At 43.3% G+C, this 19335-nt stretch overlaps 1 protein-coding gene across 2 annotated transcripts in view; it reads right to left on the bottom strand.

The window, feature by feature from the left end:
- Nucleotides 1–19335, bottom strand: part of LOC123510997 — a 173871-nt gene that overhangs the window by 67324 nt on the left and 87212 nt on the right. For both annotated transcript variants that reach the window (XM_045266597.1, XM_045266598.1), the window contains one exon: nucleotides 17674–18256. In XM_045266597.1, the coding sequence (XP_045122532.1) occupies nucleotides 17674–17788 (115 nt within the window). In that variant the 5' untranslated portion in view covers nucleotides 17789–18256. The remainder of the gene's footprint in view (nucleotides 1–17673; nucleotides 18257–19335) is intronic.

Raw genomic sequence — 19335 nt, 5'->3', positions numbered from 1 at the left:
TAGTGAATTTAGCAGTGTTAAAAGATACAAGAGAAGCAGTAGTGGTGATAACAGAAGCAGGGGGGATTGAGGAGAAGCAGGAGGAATCACTAAAGTACTATAACGAACAGGAATAGTAAAAGCATTAGTGAGTTTATTAGTGTTAAGAGATACAGCGTAAGTGGCAGAGGTAATAATAGAAGCAGGGATGATGGAGGAGAGAAAGGAGGCATTATTGAAGTACTATAAGAGCAGTAATATAAAAATGCTAGTGAGTTTAGTTAGTTAAGAAATAGAGGAAAGACAGCAGTAGTAATAAAAGGAGAGGTGATAGAGGAGAAGGATGAGGAAAAATTTAAGTATCATTGCAAGCAGTAATATTAAAAGCACTATTTTTTTTTTCATAGTGAGTTTAGTTAGTTAAGAAATAGAGCAAAGACGGCAGTAGTGATAACAGAAGGAGGGGTGATAGAGGAGAAGGATGGGGAAATATTGAAGTACTATTGTAAGCAGTAATATTAAAGTCAGTAGCGAGATTAGTTGGTTAAGAAATATAGCAAAGGCAATAGTAATAACAGAAGCAGGGGTGACAGAAGAGAGACAGGCATTGAAGTACAAACAGTAATATTAACAGTAAATAAATCGCAAGAGGAATAATTAACCCCTTCAGTACTAGGACACATTTTTACCTTGAGATTTGTGAATGATTAGACCATTTTATTGACATTGGAAAGAATATATGAAGGTCAGAAGATTAATCACCAGACCTCACTATTTTACTCCCCACATGAGTTTCTGAAGCTGTATAAAATCACCAAATAGTAAGCAGAATAAATATGAAAACGCGTCATGGTACTCAAGGGATCAAAGTGAAATAACGAACGATGATATTAAAAGTATTAGTTAGTTCCATAGTGTTAACAGAGCAAAGGCAGCACCAATAATAACAAGTAGCAGCGATAGGAGAGCAGGAGGAGGAGCATTCAAAGTCGCGAGCAGCAGTAATAGAGAGAGTACTTTGGTCTATTCACTCACAGCTCGCTACAGGATCCTAAGCTGTCGTTGCAAGCCGCCTCTGATTGGCCACTGCTCCTCTCACTCTCCCTCACTCTCCCTCACTCTCCCTCACTTTCCAGCTCGTATTCTCAAACACTTGTGCGCTTCACCTCCACGATTTCAAAAGGCTTTATTTAAATCTACACAAGCTTTTTAAGGTGTTTTTATGGTTCTAAAGGTCGAGTGACAAGATATCTACATTATTAACTGGAGAAACACATTTGTAACCCTCGCTAATCATCTCTGTAGCCCTTGAAAATAGTCGTAGTGAGAGAGCAAAGCGTTTCTGAATAAGACCTAACCCTCACTCGCCCAGTCTCAAGCTCAACACTGAAATCTCTCCGCGTTACATGTTTTATTTCACTTCCTTGTCACTTGGTTGCTTTGCGCGGCGCTGACTTGGTTTCATCATCGCTGGACAAGATAATTTTTTTTTTTTTTTTACATAGGGAAGAGGGCCAGCCAAGGGCAAAAAAAAAAAAGAAAGTTAAAAAAAGGCCCACTTGAGCGCTTGGCTTTCCAGAGAGTACAAAAAGTGCCAAAACCGTCAGCCAGAATTAAAGGAGAAAATGCCTCGATAAGAAGACAAGTTGTAGGAATTCGGAAATACAAATGCAGGGAGGGAGTTCCAGAGTTTACCAGTGAAAGGGATGAATGATTGAGAGTACTGGTTGATTCTTGCATTAGAGAGTTGGATGCATTAGAGAGTTGGAGCAACAGAATGACAGCGGATTACGAGTGTTAATAATAGTTTGAGTTGAGTTTGAGAATGAATGAGATAAAGGGTTGTATTCTCAAACCTCTGACCATTTTATGTTCTCAAATGAAGTGTTGAATGAATGGAAAAAGTGATGAAGTTGTTAGTGGTGAGTTGTCTGGAAGATTTACAAGAAGATTAGACAAACTCATGGATGGGGGATGCAGCTTTCTTGATTCCCTTATGTTTCTTACGTTTCAATACTTTTTACAAGGTTCTGACAATATTTAGGCTTTCACGAGCGTTTCCATTATTCTTGTGCTGGTTTAACGACATCGCATCGTGAGAAAGGAAAAAAAAGCACCCTTGGGATCCCGGCTAATCCTGTCCGTGTCGCTTTGGAAAATAGTTATAACGACAGGCTGGAACGTTTAAGAATAGAGGCGCTGCACAAGAGGCCAGACACGGGTAATATAAGGAGTACTGGTGAAGACCTTGGCGTGGATGGTAATGGCAGGAGCGACACCCGAATAATATGGTAATAAAGGCGGTGCGGCAGTAATGGGCGGCGGAAGAGCATTACATCCGTAGAACCCAAAGAGAGGGAACATTACGGAAATTCCAACTTCACCAAGAGCCTCTCGTCCGCGCAGTATACATGAGCAAAGGGTCCAAGTATGCATATGTATGTTGAGGCCGCCCACTGAAGCGAGACGTGTTATCAGGCCTGAGCAGACGTGGGCACGGGATTAACATAGAGATGGGTTAGAGAGGGAAGGAGGCGCCGCAGGAGGAGAGGCAGGAAGGGTGATGGAGGGCATGCTATGGGTAACGAAGACATTGCTACCACGTGTTTCCTCATCTCTGCCTTCCCTCCTTCCTTGCTGTTCCTTGTGTCTTTCCTTGTATCCTGTCAAGTATCCTTACAAACATCCTGCCAAGCATCCTTACAAGTATCCTTACATGCATCCTGCCACTTGATCTTACCATCTTCCTAATCTATCCTTTTATCTATTCTAAGCTAACCTAATCTTTCATCTAACTCACTGGTGCCCAACCTTTTCTTGAGCGAGTACCACTTGGACGCCCCGAACAGTCCCTGTGTACCACCTGCTTCCTGAAAACTCAATTCCAGCAAATACAAATTTATTCATAAGTAAAACTCACATATGAACGAACAACAAGGAACACAATTCAGTTTAATGCGAGGGATGTATCTGTTTCTCCTCCACCATCCCAGATTGTCCTCGATACCAGATTATCTTGTGTTAGGCAATAATTATTTTTCTGAGAAATGAATGAATTTGATTGAACTAAAAATCGCATATGATCCAGAAAGTGTTCGCGTACCAGTAGTGGCACGTGTACCACAGGATGGGAACCACTGATCTAATTCAACCAAAACTTATGAGTAACCTAATCAAACCTTCCTTCTAAACTAATCAAACCTAACCTATACTTACTCTATCTTGCCTTTTTTTATTATTTATACCATGTTGGCTTTTCACGGGAATTTCTGGGCTAAAGGGGATACTTTTTGTGGTACCTCTTATTTCAAAGCCCACCTGCTAGGAAACCGTTGCCCCGAGTGAGGAAGCCCAACCTACACTCGGACCGTGGACAAGATTCGAACCCGTGCGCTTGGAGACCCCTCGGACCCCAAAGCACGCATGGTTCCACTGTACCACGGCGGCCCTAACCTAACCTCTCTGTACTGTACCCCTCTCCATTTATCTTAACCTCACAAACCCCACACTTACTAGTATATCTCTCTTGTCGTCTCTTATTCCATCCATCTACCAATCCTTCAATTTCATCCTTCTCCCTCTTCTATTTCCTCATAATGTATATAATTATCTTAAGCGCCCCATTACTTACCCGCGCCGCTGATATGTTTGTAATGGGGGAGAGGGAGAGAGAGGGGGGGGGACGGGGATGGGAGGGGGTAATCGTGAATGAATGGCGGTAAACAGGATGGCAAAAATATAATCATTACTGTTTCGTTCTAATTGAAAGGCGATAAATTAAAGTAAATATGAATGGGTTGGGTGTGATTTGTGTGTGTGTGTGTGTGTGTGTGTGTGTGTGTGTGTGTGTGCATTTTAAAGTACCATCGTGTGTGTGTGTGTGTTTGTGTGTGTGTGTGTGAGACCATATACGTATTTATCTTTTAGAAATCTCTCTCTCTCTCTCTCTCTCTCTCTCTCTCTCTCTCTCTCTCTCTCTCTCTCTCTCTCTCTCTCTCTCTCTCTCTCTCTCTCTCTCTCTGCTTGCGTGCGGAGAAAACTTTAGTCTACTAATTAATAAGGGTGAGAATTCGGTGTGTCTCCGTAAGGGGCAATTACGTATAAATTCCAAGAGAGAGAGAGAGAGAGAGAGAGAGAGAGAGAGAGAGAGATAGTATAATAAAGGTGATGTCGCGACCCCTTTACCACACCCACACCCACTTACGTACACACACACACACACACACACACACACACACACACACACACACACACACACACACACACACACACACACACACACACACACACACACACCAAAAATATCAACAGGTACGATTTTTTTTATCTTTTTTATTTTTTTGTCTTTCCTCTCTCAGTAGATTAAGACGAGAGAGATAGACAGGAGGGAGGGAGAGTGGCTGGGAGAGGGACGGACGGAGGGAGAGGGCCCGTAAAGAGAGAGGAGAAAGGATGAGGGTGGAAGATAAAATTGCGTGGAATAGGAGGGAAAAGAGGATAAAGGAGACTGGAATAGAGGGAGATAATAGAACGGTGGAAATAGGAAAGAAAAAGATTAGACATTTTTTTTTTTTTTAGTGTGGAAACAAAAATTGGAGAGAAAATATTTAAAGAAAGGAAAGTAAAGGAAGGGGGAAAAAGGAAAGAGTGAATTAAAGGAGGGAAATAGAATAAAAGGAAACAGGAAAACAAAAGAGAGAAACAAAACAAAAATTCTCTCGTTCTCTCGTGAAATTTGTCCATAAAAGTTTGGGAAGTAAAAATAATTACACGACATTGAAAAAAAAAAGAAAAAGAAGAAAAGCAAAAAAAAAAAAACAACAAAGACGAGGAGACAAAAATATATCGCTAAAAATAAAGAAATGAAAACACCAGAAGTAAAAAAAAAAAAAAAAAAAAGAAGAAAAGAAAGAAAACGTGAACCAAACATCAACAAAGAAAACGTGAGGCGAGAATAAAGGGAGGGGGGAGGGGAGACTGCTCATCACGGTTCCTTACTAATAAAGTTTGGAGTTTCAAGCTGGCCCGGATTAGAGAGAGTGTGGCTTAAGAAGAACCTGCGGCGGCGGCGGTGGTGGTGGTGGAGGTGGTGGTGGTGGTAGTAGTAGTAGTAGTATTAGTAGTAGTAGTTGTTGTTGTTGTTGTTGTTGTTGTAGTAGTAGTGTTAGCAGTAGCAGTTTGTGTGTGGGTATGAAATTGTAGTGGTGGTGGTGGTGGTGGTAGTGGTGGTGTTGATAGTGATAGTAATGGTTGTTGTTGTGGTGGTGTTGATAGTGGTAGTAGTAGTACGTGTGATGGTGATTGTGGTGGTGGTGATTGTGGTTGTACTGGTGTTGATAGTGGTAGTAGTAGTAGTTATGATAGTGGTACTGATAGTGGTAGTAATAGTAGGTGTGGTGGTGGTGGTGTTGATAGTGGTAGTAGTAGTAGTAGTAGTAGTAGTAGTAGTAGTTTCTTTTGTTGAGAGGTAGTAAAAGTAGTAATAGTAGTAGTAGTAGTAATAGTAGTAGTAATTGCTGTCTTTGCTGTTATTGCTGTTATTTATTTCTATCTCCGTGTGTGCGTGCGTGCGTGCGTATGTATGTTACTAACCACACCATTACTAACAGTGTACTGAACTGAACCAACACTCCCTTCATTAACATAAATATCACCAACTGAACCCTAAAAAAAAAAAAAAAAAAACGAAGAAAAATATTAAAAGCTTTCATAAAAATCTAATCGCAAACTGAGAAAAATGAGAGAGAGAGAGAGAGAGAGAGAGAGAGAGAGAGAGAGAGAGAGAAATCATAACCCTTCTATACTTCCTCTTCTTCCTATATCTCTTCTTCCTTCTCCTCCTTCTCCTCAACAACAAAAACAACGAGAGAGAGAGAGAGAGAGAGAGAGAGAGAGAGAGAGAGAGAGAGAGAGAGACAGGAAGATAGATTTATGAACTAGGAGATGAAGTATAACACAGTGGCCGTTCTCGAGACCATCCGGAGACTGGTGGTGGTGGTGGTGGTGGTGGTGGTGGTGGTGGTGGCGGTGGCGGTGGTGGTGGTTATCAAATTTATCATGTGCTGGTTTGCGTGAGTGATGGTGGTGGTGGTGGTGGTCGTGGTGGTGAAGATTGGTGTTGTGTGGCTAGGTGGGGATGTTTGTGGTGGTGGTGGTGGTGGTGGTGATGCGTTTGTGGTGTATTGGTGATAAGAGTCGTGTGTGGGTATGAAATTGTGGTGGTGGTGGTGGTGGTGGTGGTGGTGGTGGTAGTGGTGGTGTTGATAGTGATAGTAATGGTTGTTGTTGTGGTGGTGTTGATAGTGGTAGTAGTAGTAGGTGTGATGGTGATTGTGGTGGTGGTGATTGTGGTTGTACTGGTGTTGGGTACTGATAGTGGTAATAATGTGTGGTGTGGTGGTGGTGGTGGTGGTGGTGGTGGTGTTGAAAGTGGTAGTAGTAGTAGTAGTTATGATGGTGGTGTTGATAGTGGTAGTAGTAGTAGTAGTAGTAGTAGTAGGTGTGGTAGCAGTTGTGGCGGTGGTGAATTTCATAATGTGGCGAAGTTATTATTGTTCCTTCATTAGATGTGGTATAATGAAGGAAGTTTGTGAAAGATGAACACACACACACACACACACACACACACACACACACACACACACACACACACACACACACACACACACACACACACACACACACACACACACAAACCGTATATTTCTGTTTCTCATGTTTATTGTTAATTTATCTTTGCTCATTTTCATTTTAATTCCTTTGCTTTCCAAAATTTACTCTTTCATCTTGTATATCACTTCCTTTCCCCTCATTTCTCTCTCTCTCTCTCTCTCTCTCTCTCTCTCTCTCTCTCTCTCTCTCTCCTTGCACTCCTGGCCTCCTTTCTCCCCTCTCTTTCCCTCTCCCTCTCTCCCCTCTCCCTTCTCTCCCCTTTTTTTCAGTTATCCGAAAAATTCCCTTTAACACCATCCATTAGTCACCCTCCCCTCATTTCCGCCCATTCCTACCCAAAATCTCCCCTTAACCTCTTCCTTGTTTCCCCTTCTCCCCTCTCTCCTCCCCTCTCCCATCCCCTCGTGGGTAAAAATTTAACTTTGACTCTCTCTTTGTCGTCATAATTTTCTCCCTCTCATTTTAACTCCCCTCTTTGATCTTCCTCATCTTTTCCCCTCCCTTTGCCTTCCTTCCCCTCACCACCTCCCTCATTTTTAACTCTTGCCTCTCGTCTCCTTTTCTTTCCTCCCCTCAGCTTTGGTTCCCTCAGTCTTCTTTCCCACATCTCCTCACTACATCTTCCCCTCATCCTTCTTCCCTCACTTTTAAAATCACTTTCCTCGCCTTGCCTTTCTTCCTCTCACCAGTCTTCCCCTCATCTTTATTCTCCTTTACATTGTTCCCCTCACATTCCTCCCCTCTAACTTTTGTACCTTCTCTCCTCCCTATAGCTTTCAAAATTCCCCTTACCCTCACCTGTGCTTCCCTCACTTCCCTCACCTATATCACTAGTCCTGTTTCCCTTGAAAGCCCCCCCGGCTAAGTTTCCCCTCCTTTCCTCCCCTCACCTCCCCTCACGCAATATCACGACCCCCCCCACAAGTTTGTTTATTTATTTCCCCATTCATTCCCCTCTCCCCCCAATCTTACACCCTCACAAGTCTCCCCTCTCTTTCCCTCCCTCCCCTTACCTCCCTCATAATGTCAATCCTCTCTAAGAAGTCTACCCTCCTTTTATCTCCCCCCTCTTTCCCCTCTGTCTATAATTTCACACCGCTAATAAGTTTTCCCTCCTTTCCTCCCATCATTTCCCCTCCCCCAAGTGTCTTTCCCCTCTATCTAACTCTTTCTCTTCTTCTCTCTTTCAGTCTCGTTTTGTTTTCTATTTATTTTCCCCATTTCTCTATCTCCCCTTTTATTTTACTCCCCATATTCACCCTCCTGCTTTTCCCCTCACCCATTTCCCCTCACACCCCTCCTGTGCATATCTATATTCATTACCCATATTCCCATCTCCCCTCACCTTGTTTCCGCGTCCGTAAGAGTGAAAATTGAATGAATATAAAGCCAAATGAGTAATTGTGTTTAGAGATGGAGCAGATGATGTATAGCACTATATTACACCCGTGTCCCTTTCTCCCTCAGGTACTCCGCGCCCGTGTGTCCCTAAGGGTGAGTGTTAGTGTGAATGTAAAGTAAGATGAAGTTTGTTGCTTCTGTGTAGTGTAAGAGGACATTTGACACCGCGAGATGAGGTTATTACAAGTTCTATATGTTTTTTTTTTCTTCTTCATTTCTCCTTCCTTCGTTCGTAAGAGTGAAGGATAGAGTGAACAGGAAATGAAGTGAAGAAGTGTGTTTGTTTATTTCAGTGAAGGAATAGTGTGTGTTTTAGAAGCAAGACGTGAATTTTACTGCCTGTTTTCCTCTTCTCCCTATTTCTCATTCCGTCCTCGCCGCTACATTTGAAAGAGTCAAGGTAGAGTAAATATGAAATGAATGAAAAGTGGATTGCTTATTTAGTTGATACAGTTTTGAACTCTTCAGAGACGAAATCATAATATTCAGTCCATTTTTTCCTATTCTACCTGTTTTTCCCTTCCATCCTCGCCAATACGTCCATGAAAGTGAAGGTAGAGTGGATATGGAATGAAAAAAGTGCATTGCCTGTTTAGTGAAGAGTCAGTTTTTGGACACTAAGACACGAGATCACAATATTTGCTCCATTTTTCCTCTTCTCCGTATTATCCCTTCCATCCTCGTCACTAGGTCCATAAGAGTGAAGGTAGAATGAATATCGAATGAAAAAGTTCGTTGCTTATTTGGTGAAGATTAAGTTTTTAAACACTTAAGACACGAAATCACAATATTCACTCCTTTTTTTCCTATTCTCCCTATTTCTCCTTTCCACCCTCGCTGTTACGTCCATAACAGTGAAGGTAGAGTGAAATGGAATGAAAAAGAGTGTTGTTTATTTAGTAGACTCAGTTTTTTATTTTCTTTCCAACTTCCTCGTAAATATGAAATGAAAAAGGAGCATTATTAATTTAGTGGTAAGGTATATACTCCCTATGTTCCTATTTCCCCTATTTTTCTTTCCGCCTCCCTCGCCACGTCTCAAAGGGCGGAATATAAAATCAAATGAATAAGGGCGCTGTTTGTTTGCAGTAGGAGCAGTTTTAACACCAAGAGGCGAAGTTAAACACTATATTTACACGGGAAAACGCACCCACCACGCGAGCCGGCGGTGGAAATTAAAGTTTATTTAGACAAGTTCATGCAGCATAATTTAGTTAGTTCGCTTAGATAACCACAGCCCGTCTGCGTGACACTTCGGTGGTGGTGGTAGTGGCTGGTGGTGCGTGTGGTGGTTAAAGGGGTGTGGTGGAAGGCGTATGTGTGGTGGTAAGTCTATAGTAATTTGAGTGGTGGTGATATGGAAGTTATTGCGTGTGGGGTGTTGACTGTGCGTGTGTGGTGTTGGGAGTGAGTGGTGATTGTTATGAATATGGTGGTGTTATGAATGTGGCTGGGAGATGAGTGTGGTAGAGACTGTGGTAGTAGTAAATGGTGGAGGTAATAATGAAAACCATACCTCCACCATAATCAAAACACGAAAAACAACGAAAACTAACAATAAAACTCAAAGAAACAGCAATAATAACCAGCAAAGCACCTTAGCAGCACCACAAGTAGCAGTTCCAGCAGTAGCAGCAGCTGTAGAAACACATGGAGCTGTCATAAGGTGAAGGACAGCAGCGGTGGCGGTGGTAGCAATAGTAGTGGTTGTAAAACAGGAGTGGTGACTGTGGTGGTAGTAGAAGTGGCGGTAAAAAATCAAGGTAATGGTAATGCTTGGTCGTAATGGAAGTCGTAGGGGTAAAAAGGGTTATGGTGGAGGCTGTGCTGGTCGTAATGGTGGTCGGTGGTGGTGGTGGTGGTGGTGGTGGTGGTGGTGGCTGGAATTAATTGTTCATTGTATGTTCTCTTTTACCACAAATTCTTAAACAGATGTCCTTCTTCTCTCTCTCTCTCTCTCTCTCTCTCTCTCTCTCTCTTTAATCCTGTTTCCCTGTTTTCCTGTGTCTGTTTCCCTTTGTTTATGTTTCTTTGTTACCTTATTCCCTGTTTATCTCTTTATCTATGTATGTTTCGATGTGTTTCTTTATCCCTGTTTCCCTGTTTCCCTGTGTCTGTGTCTTTGTATCCCTGTTTCCTTATTTCCCTGTGTCTCTATGGCCTGCGTCCTGTTTTCCTGTGTCTCTGTGTCCCTGTTTCTCTGTGTTCTTGTGTCCCTGATTCCCTGTTACCCTGTGTCCCTGTTTCCCTGTGTGTGTGTGTGTGTGTGTGTGTGTGTGTGTGTGTGTGTGTGTGTGTGTGTGTGTGTGTGTGTGTGTGTGTGTGTGTGTGTGTGTGTGTGTGTGTGTGTTCGCAGTGAGGTTGAACAGGAGAGACAAAGGGTCGTGGTAGTTTAGCCTCGCAATGTCTCTCTGCCAGAAACTTTGTGCAAAAGATGAGTTTTTCGTCATGCCGCGCCACAGGGATCTGGTGGTGGTGGTGGTGGTGGTGGTGGTGGTGCTGGTAAAAGTGTGTACGTGTGTAGTTAGTGTGGTTAGTACTTGTTGTTGTTGTTGTTGTTGTTGTTGTTGTTGTTGTTGTTGTTTTGGTAACAGTGGTGATGATGGTAGACTGCTGGACGCTGTAATGTCTTGTTTACCTAGTGTCTTTGTGTCTCTGTCTGTCTGTCTGTCTGTCTGTCAAACACACACACACACACACACACACACACACACACCACAAGCCACCCTAACACAACACACCCCAACACAAACAAACAAGCGAGAGGAAACACTTGAAACACTGGTTGAGTTCATCTTAAGGAAGCACTGGGGCGGGGAATTGCTCCCGACCGCCTAACCAATCACTATCCACCTTCTGCGCCTGCCTTTCCCCTGATTGGCTAGCCACCTTCGCCACAAACATGTCAATAGGCCCGAATAAATCGTTTGTCACTTGATAAATACGAGTCCCATGTTCTCTGCTGACGTCATGATCCGGTCGCGTGTTACCCTATCAGAGAGAGAGAGAGGGAGAGGGAGAGCGAGGGAGAGAGGGAGAGGTATGCTATATTTGATGAGAAATGAGATGGTATTGAGGAGAGTTGTAGTAGTGTGAGGCGCAAGAGGAAGAGGAGGAGGAAGGAAGAAGGAGAGGAGGAGAGAGAGAGAGAGAGGGAGGGAGGGAGAGGTACAATTTGACAATAAGGAGGAAAGAGGTGATGGGTGAAGGAAATGGAAAGGGAAGGAGGTAGGTAGGAATGGAGAGAGAGGGAGAGGGAGAGGGAGTGGGAGAAAGGGAGAGAGAGGAAAGGAGTAAGGGAGAGAAATGATTGAGAAAAAGATGATTGGTAAAGGAAATGGAAGAGAGAGGAGAGAGAGAGAGAGAGAGAGAGAGAGAGAGAGAGAGAGAGAGAGAGAGAGAGAGAGAGAGAGAGACAGGTGGGGCAGTATTAATAAAGAAAATGGAGAAGGAAGGAGGTAAGGAGGCATGAAGAGAAGATGAGAGAGAGAGAGAGAGAGAGAGAGAGAGAGAGAGAGAGAGAGAGAGAGAGAGAGAGAGAGAGAGAGAGAGAGAGAGAGAGAGAGAGAGAGAGAGAATGAAGATAAAAAACATGGATTAAACACAAGAAGAGGAAGAACAAAGAAAAAAATTGGCAACTAAAAAGAAAAAAAAAGAAAACAATCAACCTAGTAAGAGACAAAGGATCTGCTGCTGCTTGTTCATCCTTTGTGTTCCTTTGTGTGGGTGAAAAGTAAATGGCGCAGTGAATGAATGAAGGAAGGAAGGGAAGGAAGAAAGAAAGAAAGAAAGAAAGAAAGAAAGAAAGAAAGAAAGAAAGGAAGGAAGAAAGGAGGGAAGGAAGGAAGGAAGGAATGAAGGAAGGAGGGAAGGAAGGAAGGAAGGAAAGATGAAAAATGTAAAAATTTTTGGTGCTTTTCAAATATAAACATAATATTAGGTTACTTTGTCTTAACCGTTTGAAAATTCTCTCTCTCTCTCTCTCTCTCTCTCTCTCTCTCTCTCTCTCTCTCTCTCTCTCTCTCTCTCTCTCTCTCTCTCTCTCTCTCTCATTTCTCATTCTAAACCTGGCTCCTTTCCTCTGCGTTCCATTTTTTCTTCCCTTCCTTCATCTTACCTTTTACATTACGTCCTCCTCCTCCTCCTCCTCCTCCTCCTCCTCCTCCTCCTCCTCCTCCTCCTCCTCCTCCTCCTCCTCCTCCTCCTCCAGACATCCCTCCCTCCTCTTCACACTCACCCCGAAGCTTGTGTGCGAAAAATACGAAAGGAGAATACGCAAGTCGGAGATTAATGGTGTGTCAGTCACTCTCCCTCGTTCCCTCTCTCTCTCTCTCTCTCTCTCTCTCTCTCTCTCTCTCTGGAAGTGGTATGTAAATGAACCTACTTTATAGCTTTATTAATTCCCTGCATGAAGATTGCTATTATTTCCCTCATTTTTCTCATTTTCCTCCTCCCTCAATGCGTCGCTCCTTTCATCGGCGGCGCATCGAGGGGCGGTCAGCGGCGTGAATGTGAACTAATGGCTAGTATTGTTTCACGCGGGGACGGAAAGATTGCCGATGTGTTTTCAGATTGTGACGCTACGTTCGCTGACTCCCACATACACACTTACACATTTACACACTTACACACATATTTGTTCCTATCCTTTGCCTAATTCTATCGGCTCTTTAAGAAGACTGGTAACTGTGTGGGCATTTTTTTTTTCTTTATATTTTGTTGTCCTTAGCCAGTTCTCTTCTCTCACATAACGAATTCACTCACATATTCGTACTTACGGCTTCCTACTTACTTGTCACATTCCAATCCTCTTATTTTTTTTTCTATATTTTGCCAAGTCAAGGGATTTTAATCGGTAAATATCGTCTTCATGTATTTAAGTTGCATATTTCCCAACACCCACTTCATGTCCGCCTATTCATCTCCATTCAGTTCTAGCAGAAGTGGTAGTGGTGGTGGTAGTGGTGGTGGTGGTGGTAGTAGTGGTGGTGGTGGTGATGGTGGTATTATTATTATTATTATTAGTAGTAGTAGTAGTAGTTGTAGTGGTGGTAGTAGTAATAGTAGTGGTGGTAGTAGTAGTAGCAGTAGTATTGTTGGTAGTAGTAGTAATAATGATAGCAGTAGTAATAGTAGTAGTAGTAGTAGTAGTAGTAGTAGTAGTAGTAGTAGTAGTAGTAGTAATAGTACAGAGAGAGAGAGAGAGAGAGAGAGAGAGAGAGAGAGAGAGAGAGAGAGAGAGAGAGAGAGAGAGAGAGAGAGAGAGAGAGAGAGAGAGAGAGAGAGAGAGAGAGAGAGAGAGAGAGAGAACCAGACAGACAAAATCAACAAAACAGAAAGAAAGAACCAAACAAGACACAGAGAACAAAACACACACACACACACACACACACACACACACACACACACACACACACACACACAAACAAACAAGGAAGGCAGGAGGGAAGGAGACGAGGAAAGAAAGAAACAAACAAAAGAAGAAAGAAAAAGTTAAATAAAAGACAAACAGCAAACAGAGAAAGCCAAGAGGAGTGAAGAAAGACACACAAAAAATAAAAAAAAAGGAGAAAACGACGAGGAAAAATAGATCAAAGAAGACAAGTTATCTCCAATTACCGAGAGAAGGAAGAAGAAGAAGAAGAGGAAGAAGAGGAGGAGGAGGAGGAGGAGGAGGAGGAGGAGGAGGAGGAGGAGGCTTTTGAGAACGCATATCCCTTAATCAAAGACACAAATGCAACTAAGGCTCAACTCACACCTTTAAAAGTACCGTATGAACGACCTTAAGCCTTAAATGGACCCTCGGACGCCTTAACGACTGAGAGAGAGAGAGAGAGAGAGAGAGAGAGAGAGAGAGAGAGAGAGAGAGAAATAGTACAAGTGAATCTTAAGGACTGGGCATTAAGGAACAGGAGGAGGAGGAGGAAGAGGAGGAGGAGGAGGAAGAGGAGGAGGAGGAGGAGGAGGAGGAGGAGGAGGAGGAGGAGGAGGAGGAGGAGGAGGAGGAGGAGGAGGAGAAGAAGAAGAAGAAGAAGAAGAAGAAGAAGAAGAAGAAGAAGAAGAAGAAGAAGAAGAAGAAGAAGAAGAAGAAGAAGAAGAAGAAGAAGAAGAAGAAGAAGAAGAAGAAGAAGAAGAAGAAGAAGAAGAAGAAGAAGAAGAAGAAGACGAAGATAAGGAAGAATAAGAAATAAGAAAGACGAAGGAAGCGAAAGATGAAGAAGAGAAGAAAGAGGAAGAGGAAGAGGAGAAGAGCAGGAGGAGGACAAGATATGGAAGAACAAGAAATGAAAATGACGAAAGAAGAGGAAGAAAAGGAGGAGGAAGAAGAGAAGAAAGAGGAAGAGGAAGAGGAAGAAGAGAAGAAGCAGGAACAGCATTTAACACCTCTCTACAGTGGACATGTGAATCTTGCTCCTGCTGTGAAAAATCCTGACAACAAATCAAGTCTAGTTAAGTTAGGCAAGTTTTGCGGTCGTGTATACATCAACACTGCCTTCCCTCCTGCCTGGCGTCTTGTTTCCGACTGCGGGAGGAAGGAGAGAGGAAGGTGGAGGGATAGGTGTGCAAATGGAGGGTGAGGAGAAGAAGTAGAGGAAGAAACGTATATGAAAAAGAGTAAGGAAAGTGTTGAAAATAGATAAAAAGCAATAAGGAAAGGGTAGATAGAGAATGCATAGTAGATAAAGGGTGAGAAGGAGATACAGAAGAAGAAAAATAGATAGGAAAAGATAGATAGAAAAAACAGAGTAGATGGAGAATAAGGAGGAGAGGAATAGAAAAAGAAATGTATAAGGAAAGGATAGACAGAGTGTGTGATAGATAGAGGGTGAGAGGAAGAAGAAGAAGATGAAAAATAGATGTAAACAGTAAAGAAAGAGTAGATAGAAGACGTGGAGTAGATGGAGGGTAAGGAAGAGAAGTAGAGGAAGAAATGTAGAGGATTAAACCAGTTAGGAAAGAGTGAATAGGAAGTGAAGTAAATCAAGAATGAGAAGAGAGATAAAAGAAGAAAAAATAGACGAAAGAATAGATGGAAAGTACTTAATAAATGGAGGGTGAGGAAGAGAGGTGGAGGAAGAAGCTTAGATAAAAACAGTAGATGGAAGAAAATAGTAAATAAAAGGTGAATGAAGGAGGGAAGATAGAAATAGGAAGGAAAGAGAGAAGGAAGTGAAACAAAGTAGAGAAAAAGAAAAATATAGAAAGAAGGAAACAGAGAAGAAAATAGAAACAATAAGAAGAATAAGAAAAGAAAGGAAAGGAAATGAAAACAAGAAGTAGAGGCAGAAGGAGAATAAGAAAAAAGTCAAGGAAACGAAGGAAAGAGGACATGGAGGAAAAAACCGGAAGAGGAGGATAGGAGGAAAGATAAGAAAGGAGGAAAGGAGGAGAAGAAGGAAAGGGGATAAATAGAGGAAAGGAAAATAAAGGACTGAAGGAAGAATGAAAGAAGCAAGAAGCAACGAGAGGAGTAAATTGAGGCAAGGAAGGATGGAAGGGAGGAAGAGGAGAAGGTATTAGAGGAGAAGAATGAGGAAGAGGAAGAGGAGGAGGAGGAGGAGGAGGAGGAGGAGGAGGAGGACAACGACGATACGGTTGGGAGATAAAGAAAATAGGGAAGAGGATTAGGAAGGGAGGAGGAATGAGGGAATATGAATAAAGAGAGAGAGAGAGAGAGAGAGAGAGAGAGAGAGAGAGAGAGAGAGAGAGAGTAAAGATAACGTTAAAAGACTAAGCGAATGAGGAACTGAATGAATGAAGGAAGGAAGGAAGGAAGATACACGAAAAGAAGGAAAGTGAGGAATTAATAGTAAATGAAATAATAAGAGTAGTGGAGAAGAAGAAGAAGAAGAGGAAGAGGAGGAGGAGGAGGAAAAGATAAAGAGAGGAAGAAGAAAGATAGAAACATATACGAAAGGAGGAAGAAGAAAAGGAGAAGAAAAAAACGAAGACAATGAACAAAAAGAAAAAAAATAGACAAGGAAATAAAAGAAGAAAGGAAGAGGAAAAATAGAAAATGAAAGGAAGGAAGAAGAAAAGAACAAGAAAAAGAAGACAATGAAAAAAAAAACTAGATAAAGAAATAAATGAAGAAAGAAATAGGGAAAAATAGAAAATGAAAAGGAAATAGCGAAGGAATGAGAGTAGAAATAGGTAGAGAGAGAGAGAGAGAGAGAGAGAGAGAGAGAGAGAGAGAGAGAGAGAGAGAGAGAGAGAGAGGGAAGGAGGGGATTTTCGTAATACTGCACCGTGAGTGAGAGTGAGAGAGAGTGAGAGTGAGAGGGAGAGGGAGAGGGAGAGGGAGATGGGATGGGTAGCGTGAAGATGATGGAGAGGAGGGATAAGGAAGGAAGGAAGATCCAGTAATGCCTTGAAGGAAAGGGAGAGAGAGAGAGAGAGAGAGAGAGAGAGAGAGAGAGAGAGAGAGAGAGAGAGAGAGAGAGAGAGAGAGAGAGAGAGAGAGAGAGAGAGAGAAAGAGAAGAGAGAGAGAGAGAGAGAGAGAGAGAGAGAGAGAGAGAGAGAGAGAGAGAGAGAGAAGCATATATCAGAGGAGGAGGAGGTAAAGACACGTATTATCATGGGACCGAAGTAAGAAGAGGAGGAGGAGGAGGAGGAGGAGGAGGAGGAGGAGGAGGAGGAGGAGGAGGAGAAGGAGGAGGAGGAGGAGGAGGAGGAGGAGGAGGAACGTATTATAATGGGAATGGGGGAGGGAGAAGAGACATTATGAGAGAGAGAGAGAGAGAGAGAGAGAGAGAGAGAGAGAGAGAGAGAGAGAGAGAGAGAGAGAGAGAGAGAAGGCATGAAAAAAACAATAAATGAATAATAAAATTGCAACATCGAAAGCTTTGTGAGGGAAAAACACCTGCTTGAAAACGCAAATTAACTCTCTCTCTCTCTCTCATTCTTTCGTACGGTGGAGAAAATTGCATCCTGTAAGAGACATTTAGTTGAGAGAAAGAATATTTTCACCATCTTATCCTCCCCAGAGAGAGAGAGAGAGAGAGAGAGAGAGAGAGAGAGAGAGAGAGAGCCACTATTTCTACCGCCTGAACAAATGACAACACTGCATTGAGTATGAAGAGGAAAAAGATGTCGTTTTCTCTCAAATACTCTTTAGAGAAAACGGGAAGCAATACGGAAGATTAGGAAGATTTATAGAGATGTCATTGAGTTTCCAGATCGATAATACGTCTTCGGATCGCGTCTATTCTTCAGGGATGGGAGGGAGAGGCAGGGAGAGGGAGGGAGAGATAGTAAGGGAGAGGAAGCGAAGGAAATGGCTGGTGAGATAGAACGAGGGAGAGGAAAAGGGAGAGGAAAGGATAGGTTTGAAGGCTGCGAGGATTGCGTGTGAGAGAGAAAGGGCTGGGAGTTTGCATTGGGGGAGAGAACAAGGGAGAGGCACTGCATAGGGGAGAGCAAACGTGCAGGAGTGAAGAATGAAACAAGTGTGAGGTGGAAAAAAAGAGAGTGAGGGAAGGAAATGTTATGGGAGCGTGTGAGAGCGAAGGGAGAGGGAAAGATTTTGAGGGATGGCCAGAGGGTGAGAGCTAGCATGAGAGAGAGAGAGAGAGAGAGAGAGAGAGAGAGAGAGAGAGAGAGACTTGACCCACACTTACCCACATCCAGGCCAGGCACCTCGGCCACTACATTGCTGCTTCTGGAAGGCGTGGTGGGCGTGGTAGCCTCCACCCACGCCCACACGCTCGCCGCCGCCCACAACCACGCCCACATACCGCCGCGGAAAGGAAGAGAAGATAACAGAGCCTCGTGTTAATTTTTTCCCTTGTTAGATTTTCCCCGACACGCTACCGCCGGGTGCGCCATGGCCTCGGGGGTCCCTGTGGTCCGCGGGTCTTGTCCGGGTCCCTTTGGTGGCGTGAGTGGTCTTTGTGTTGCAGCAGGACAGGATGAGGACGAGGAGCAGCCTTGTTAAGCGGTCCACGTGGCCTCCTTGTGGGTAGACTGCTATTGATGTCTTGGTGGGGTCTTTCCGCCTGGCTGGGGGCTGAGAGCTGGGCGAGGCGCAACACAATGCTGCCGCTACATCTCCGAGGTGTGGTGGTGGTGGTGGTGGATATTGGTGTCTGCGAGGCGGTGTGTCTCTGGTCGCGCTGAAGGGCTTCCCGGGGTCAGTCCTCGCCGGGGTCCATCCTGGGGTCACGCGGCGGAAGAGATAAGCTGAGCCGCAGCCGAGTGAGCCTGAGGGAAAATAAAGAGCATATATTTATTCCGCTCTCTCACTTCCTCTCTCTCTTTCTCACTCTATCATATATATATATATATATATATATATATATATATATATATATATATATATATATATATATATATATATATATATATATATATGTGTGTGTGTGTGTGTGTGTGTGTGTGTGTGTGTGCAGTACAGTGTGTGCAGCAACAGCAATAATAATAATTAGAAGTAGTGGTGGCAATACTTTCAATATTGGTAAGTTAACAGATATTGGAGTGTATGTCAGATAAGGACAGCGAGAACCCTCACCACTATTTCTCTCTCTCTCTCTCTCTCTCTCTCTCTCTCTCTCTCTCTCTCTCCGGCATTAATTTATGCAGATGATATAATGGGCACAAATAATCTTCCCGAACGTTTTATATCTGATGGTGTCCAGGGCGCGGCAGGGACGCTCCTTCATTACGCAGGGATTCAAATGCCCGCCAGTCCGCCACTTCCCCTCCCATCCATCCACCTCCCTTCCTGGCTCTTCCTCTCTCTGCAATCATCCCTATTCTAGCTTCCCTATCGTCTTTGCTACCATTTCTACGTTACTATGATTTTTTTTTCAGATTTTTTCGAAACTGTAGCTAAATGAAATAATAATCATAATATTCATCAAGTTATTATATAATGACGACTGTTCTCACTGCGTCACCGCCCTCAAGATCTGCTGCCCTCATGCGTTCACGTGGGCCCTGTGTATCATCCATTTATTTCCGTGTTTTAGTGACATCCGAAGATTTTCACATCATCCCGGCTGTCCAGAGACGGTGAGTGTTAGAGAGGCCTGGGAGTATGAGTGGAGGCGGGGGAAGGGAGTTCATGGATGCTGTATGGTGAATGAATGGACGATGTTGTGTGACAGTTGTCCGAGTGTTCCTACTCCTTGTGCTCCACACTTTTATCTTCGCTCGAACTGGGGTATGAAAGGCTCCATGGTGGTGATATCCTAACTAGGGCAAGCACTAGTATAAGCTGCCATTAAGAGTGTATTTAATGCATCATCAGTAGTCTTATAATTCATTATTTATCGAATATT

This window comes from Portunus trituberculatus, chromosome 30 (genome assembly GCF_017591435.1).
Source record: "Portunus trituberculatus isolate SZX2019 chromosome 30, ASM1759143v1, whole genome shotgun sequence".
In the NCBI taxonomy this organism is placed as follows: domain Eukaryota; kingdom Metazoa; phylum Arthropoda; class Malacostraca; order Decapoda; family Portunidae; genus Portunus; species Portunus trituberculatus.
The sequence above is the reverse complement of the archived record's forward strand: the minus strand, read 5'-3'. Positions and strand labels throughout refer to the sequence as shown.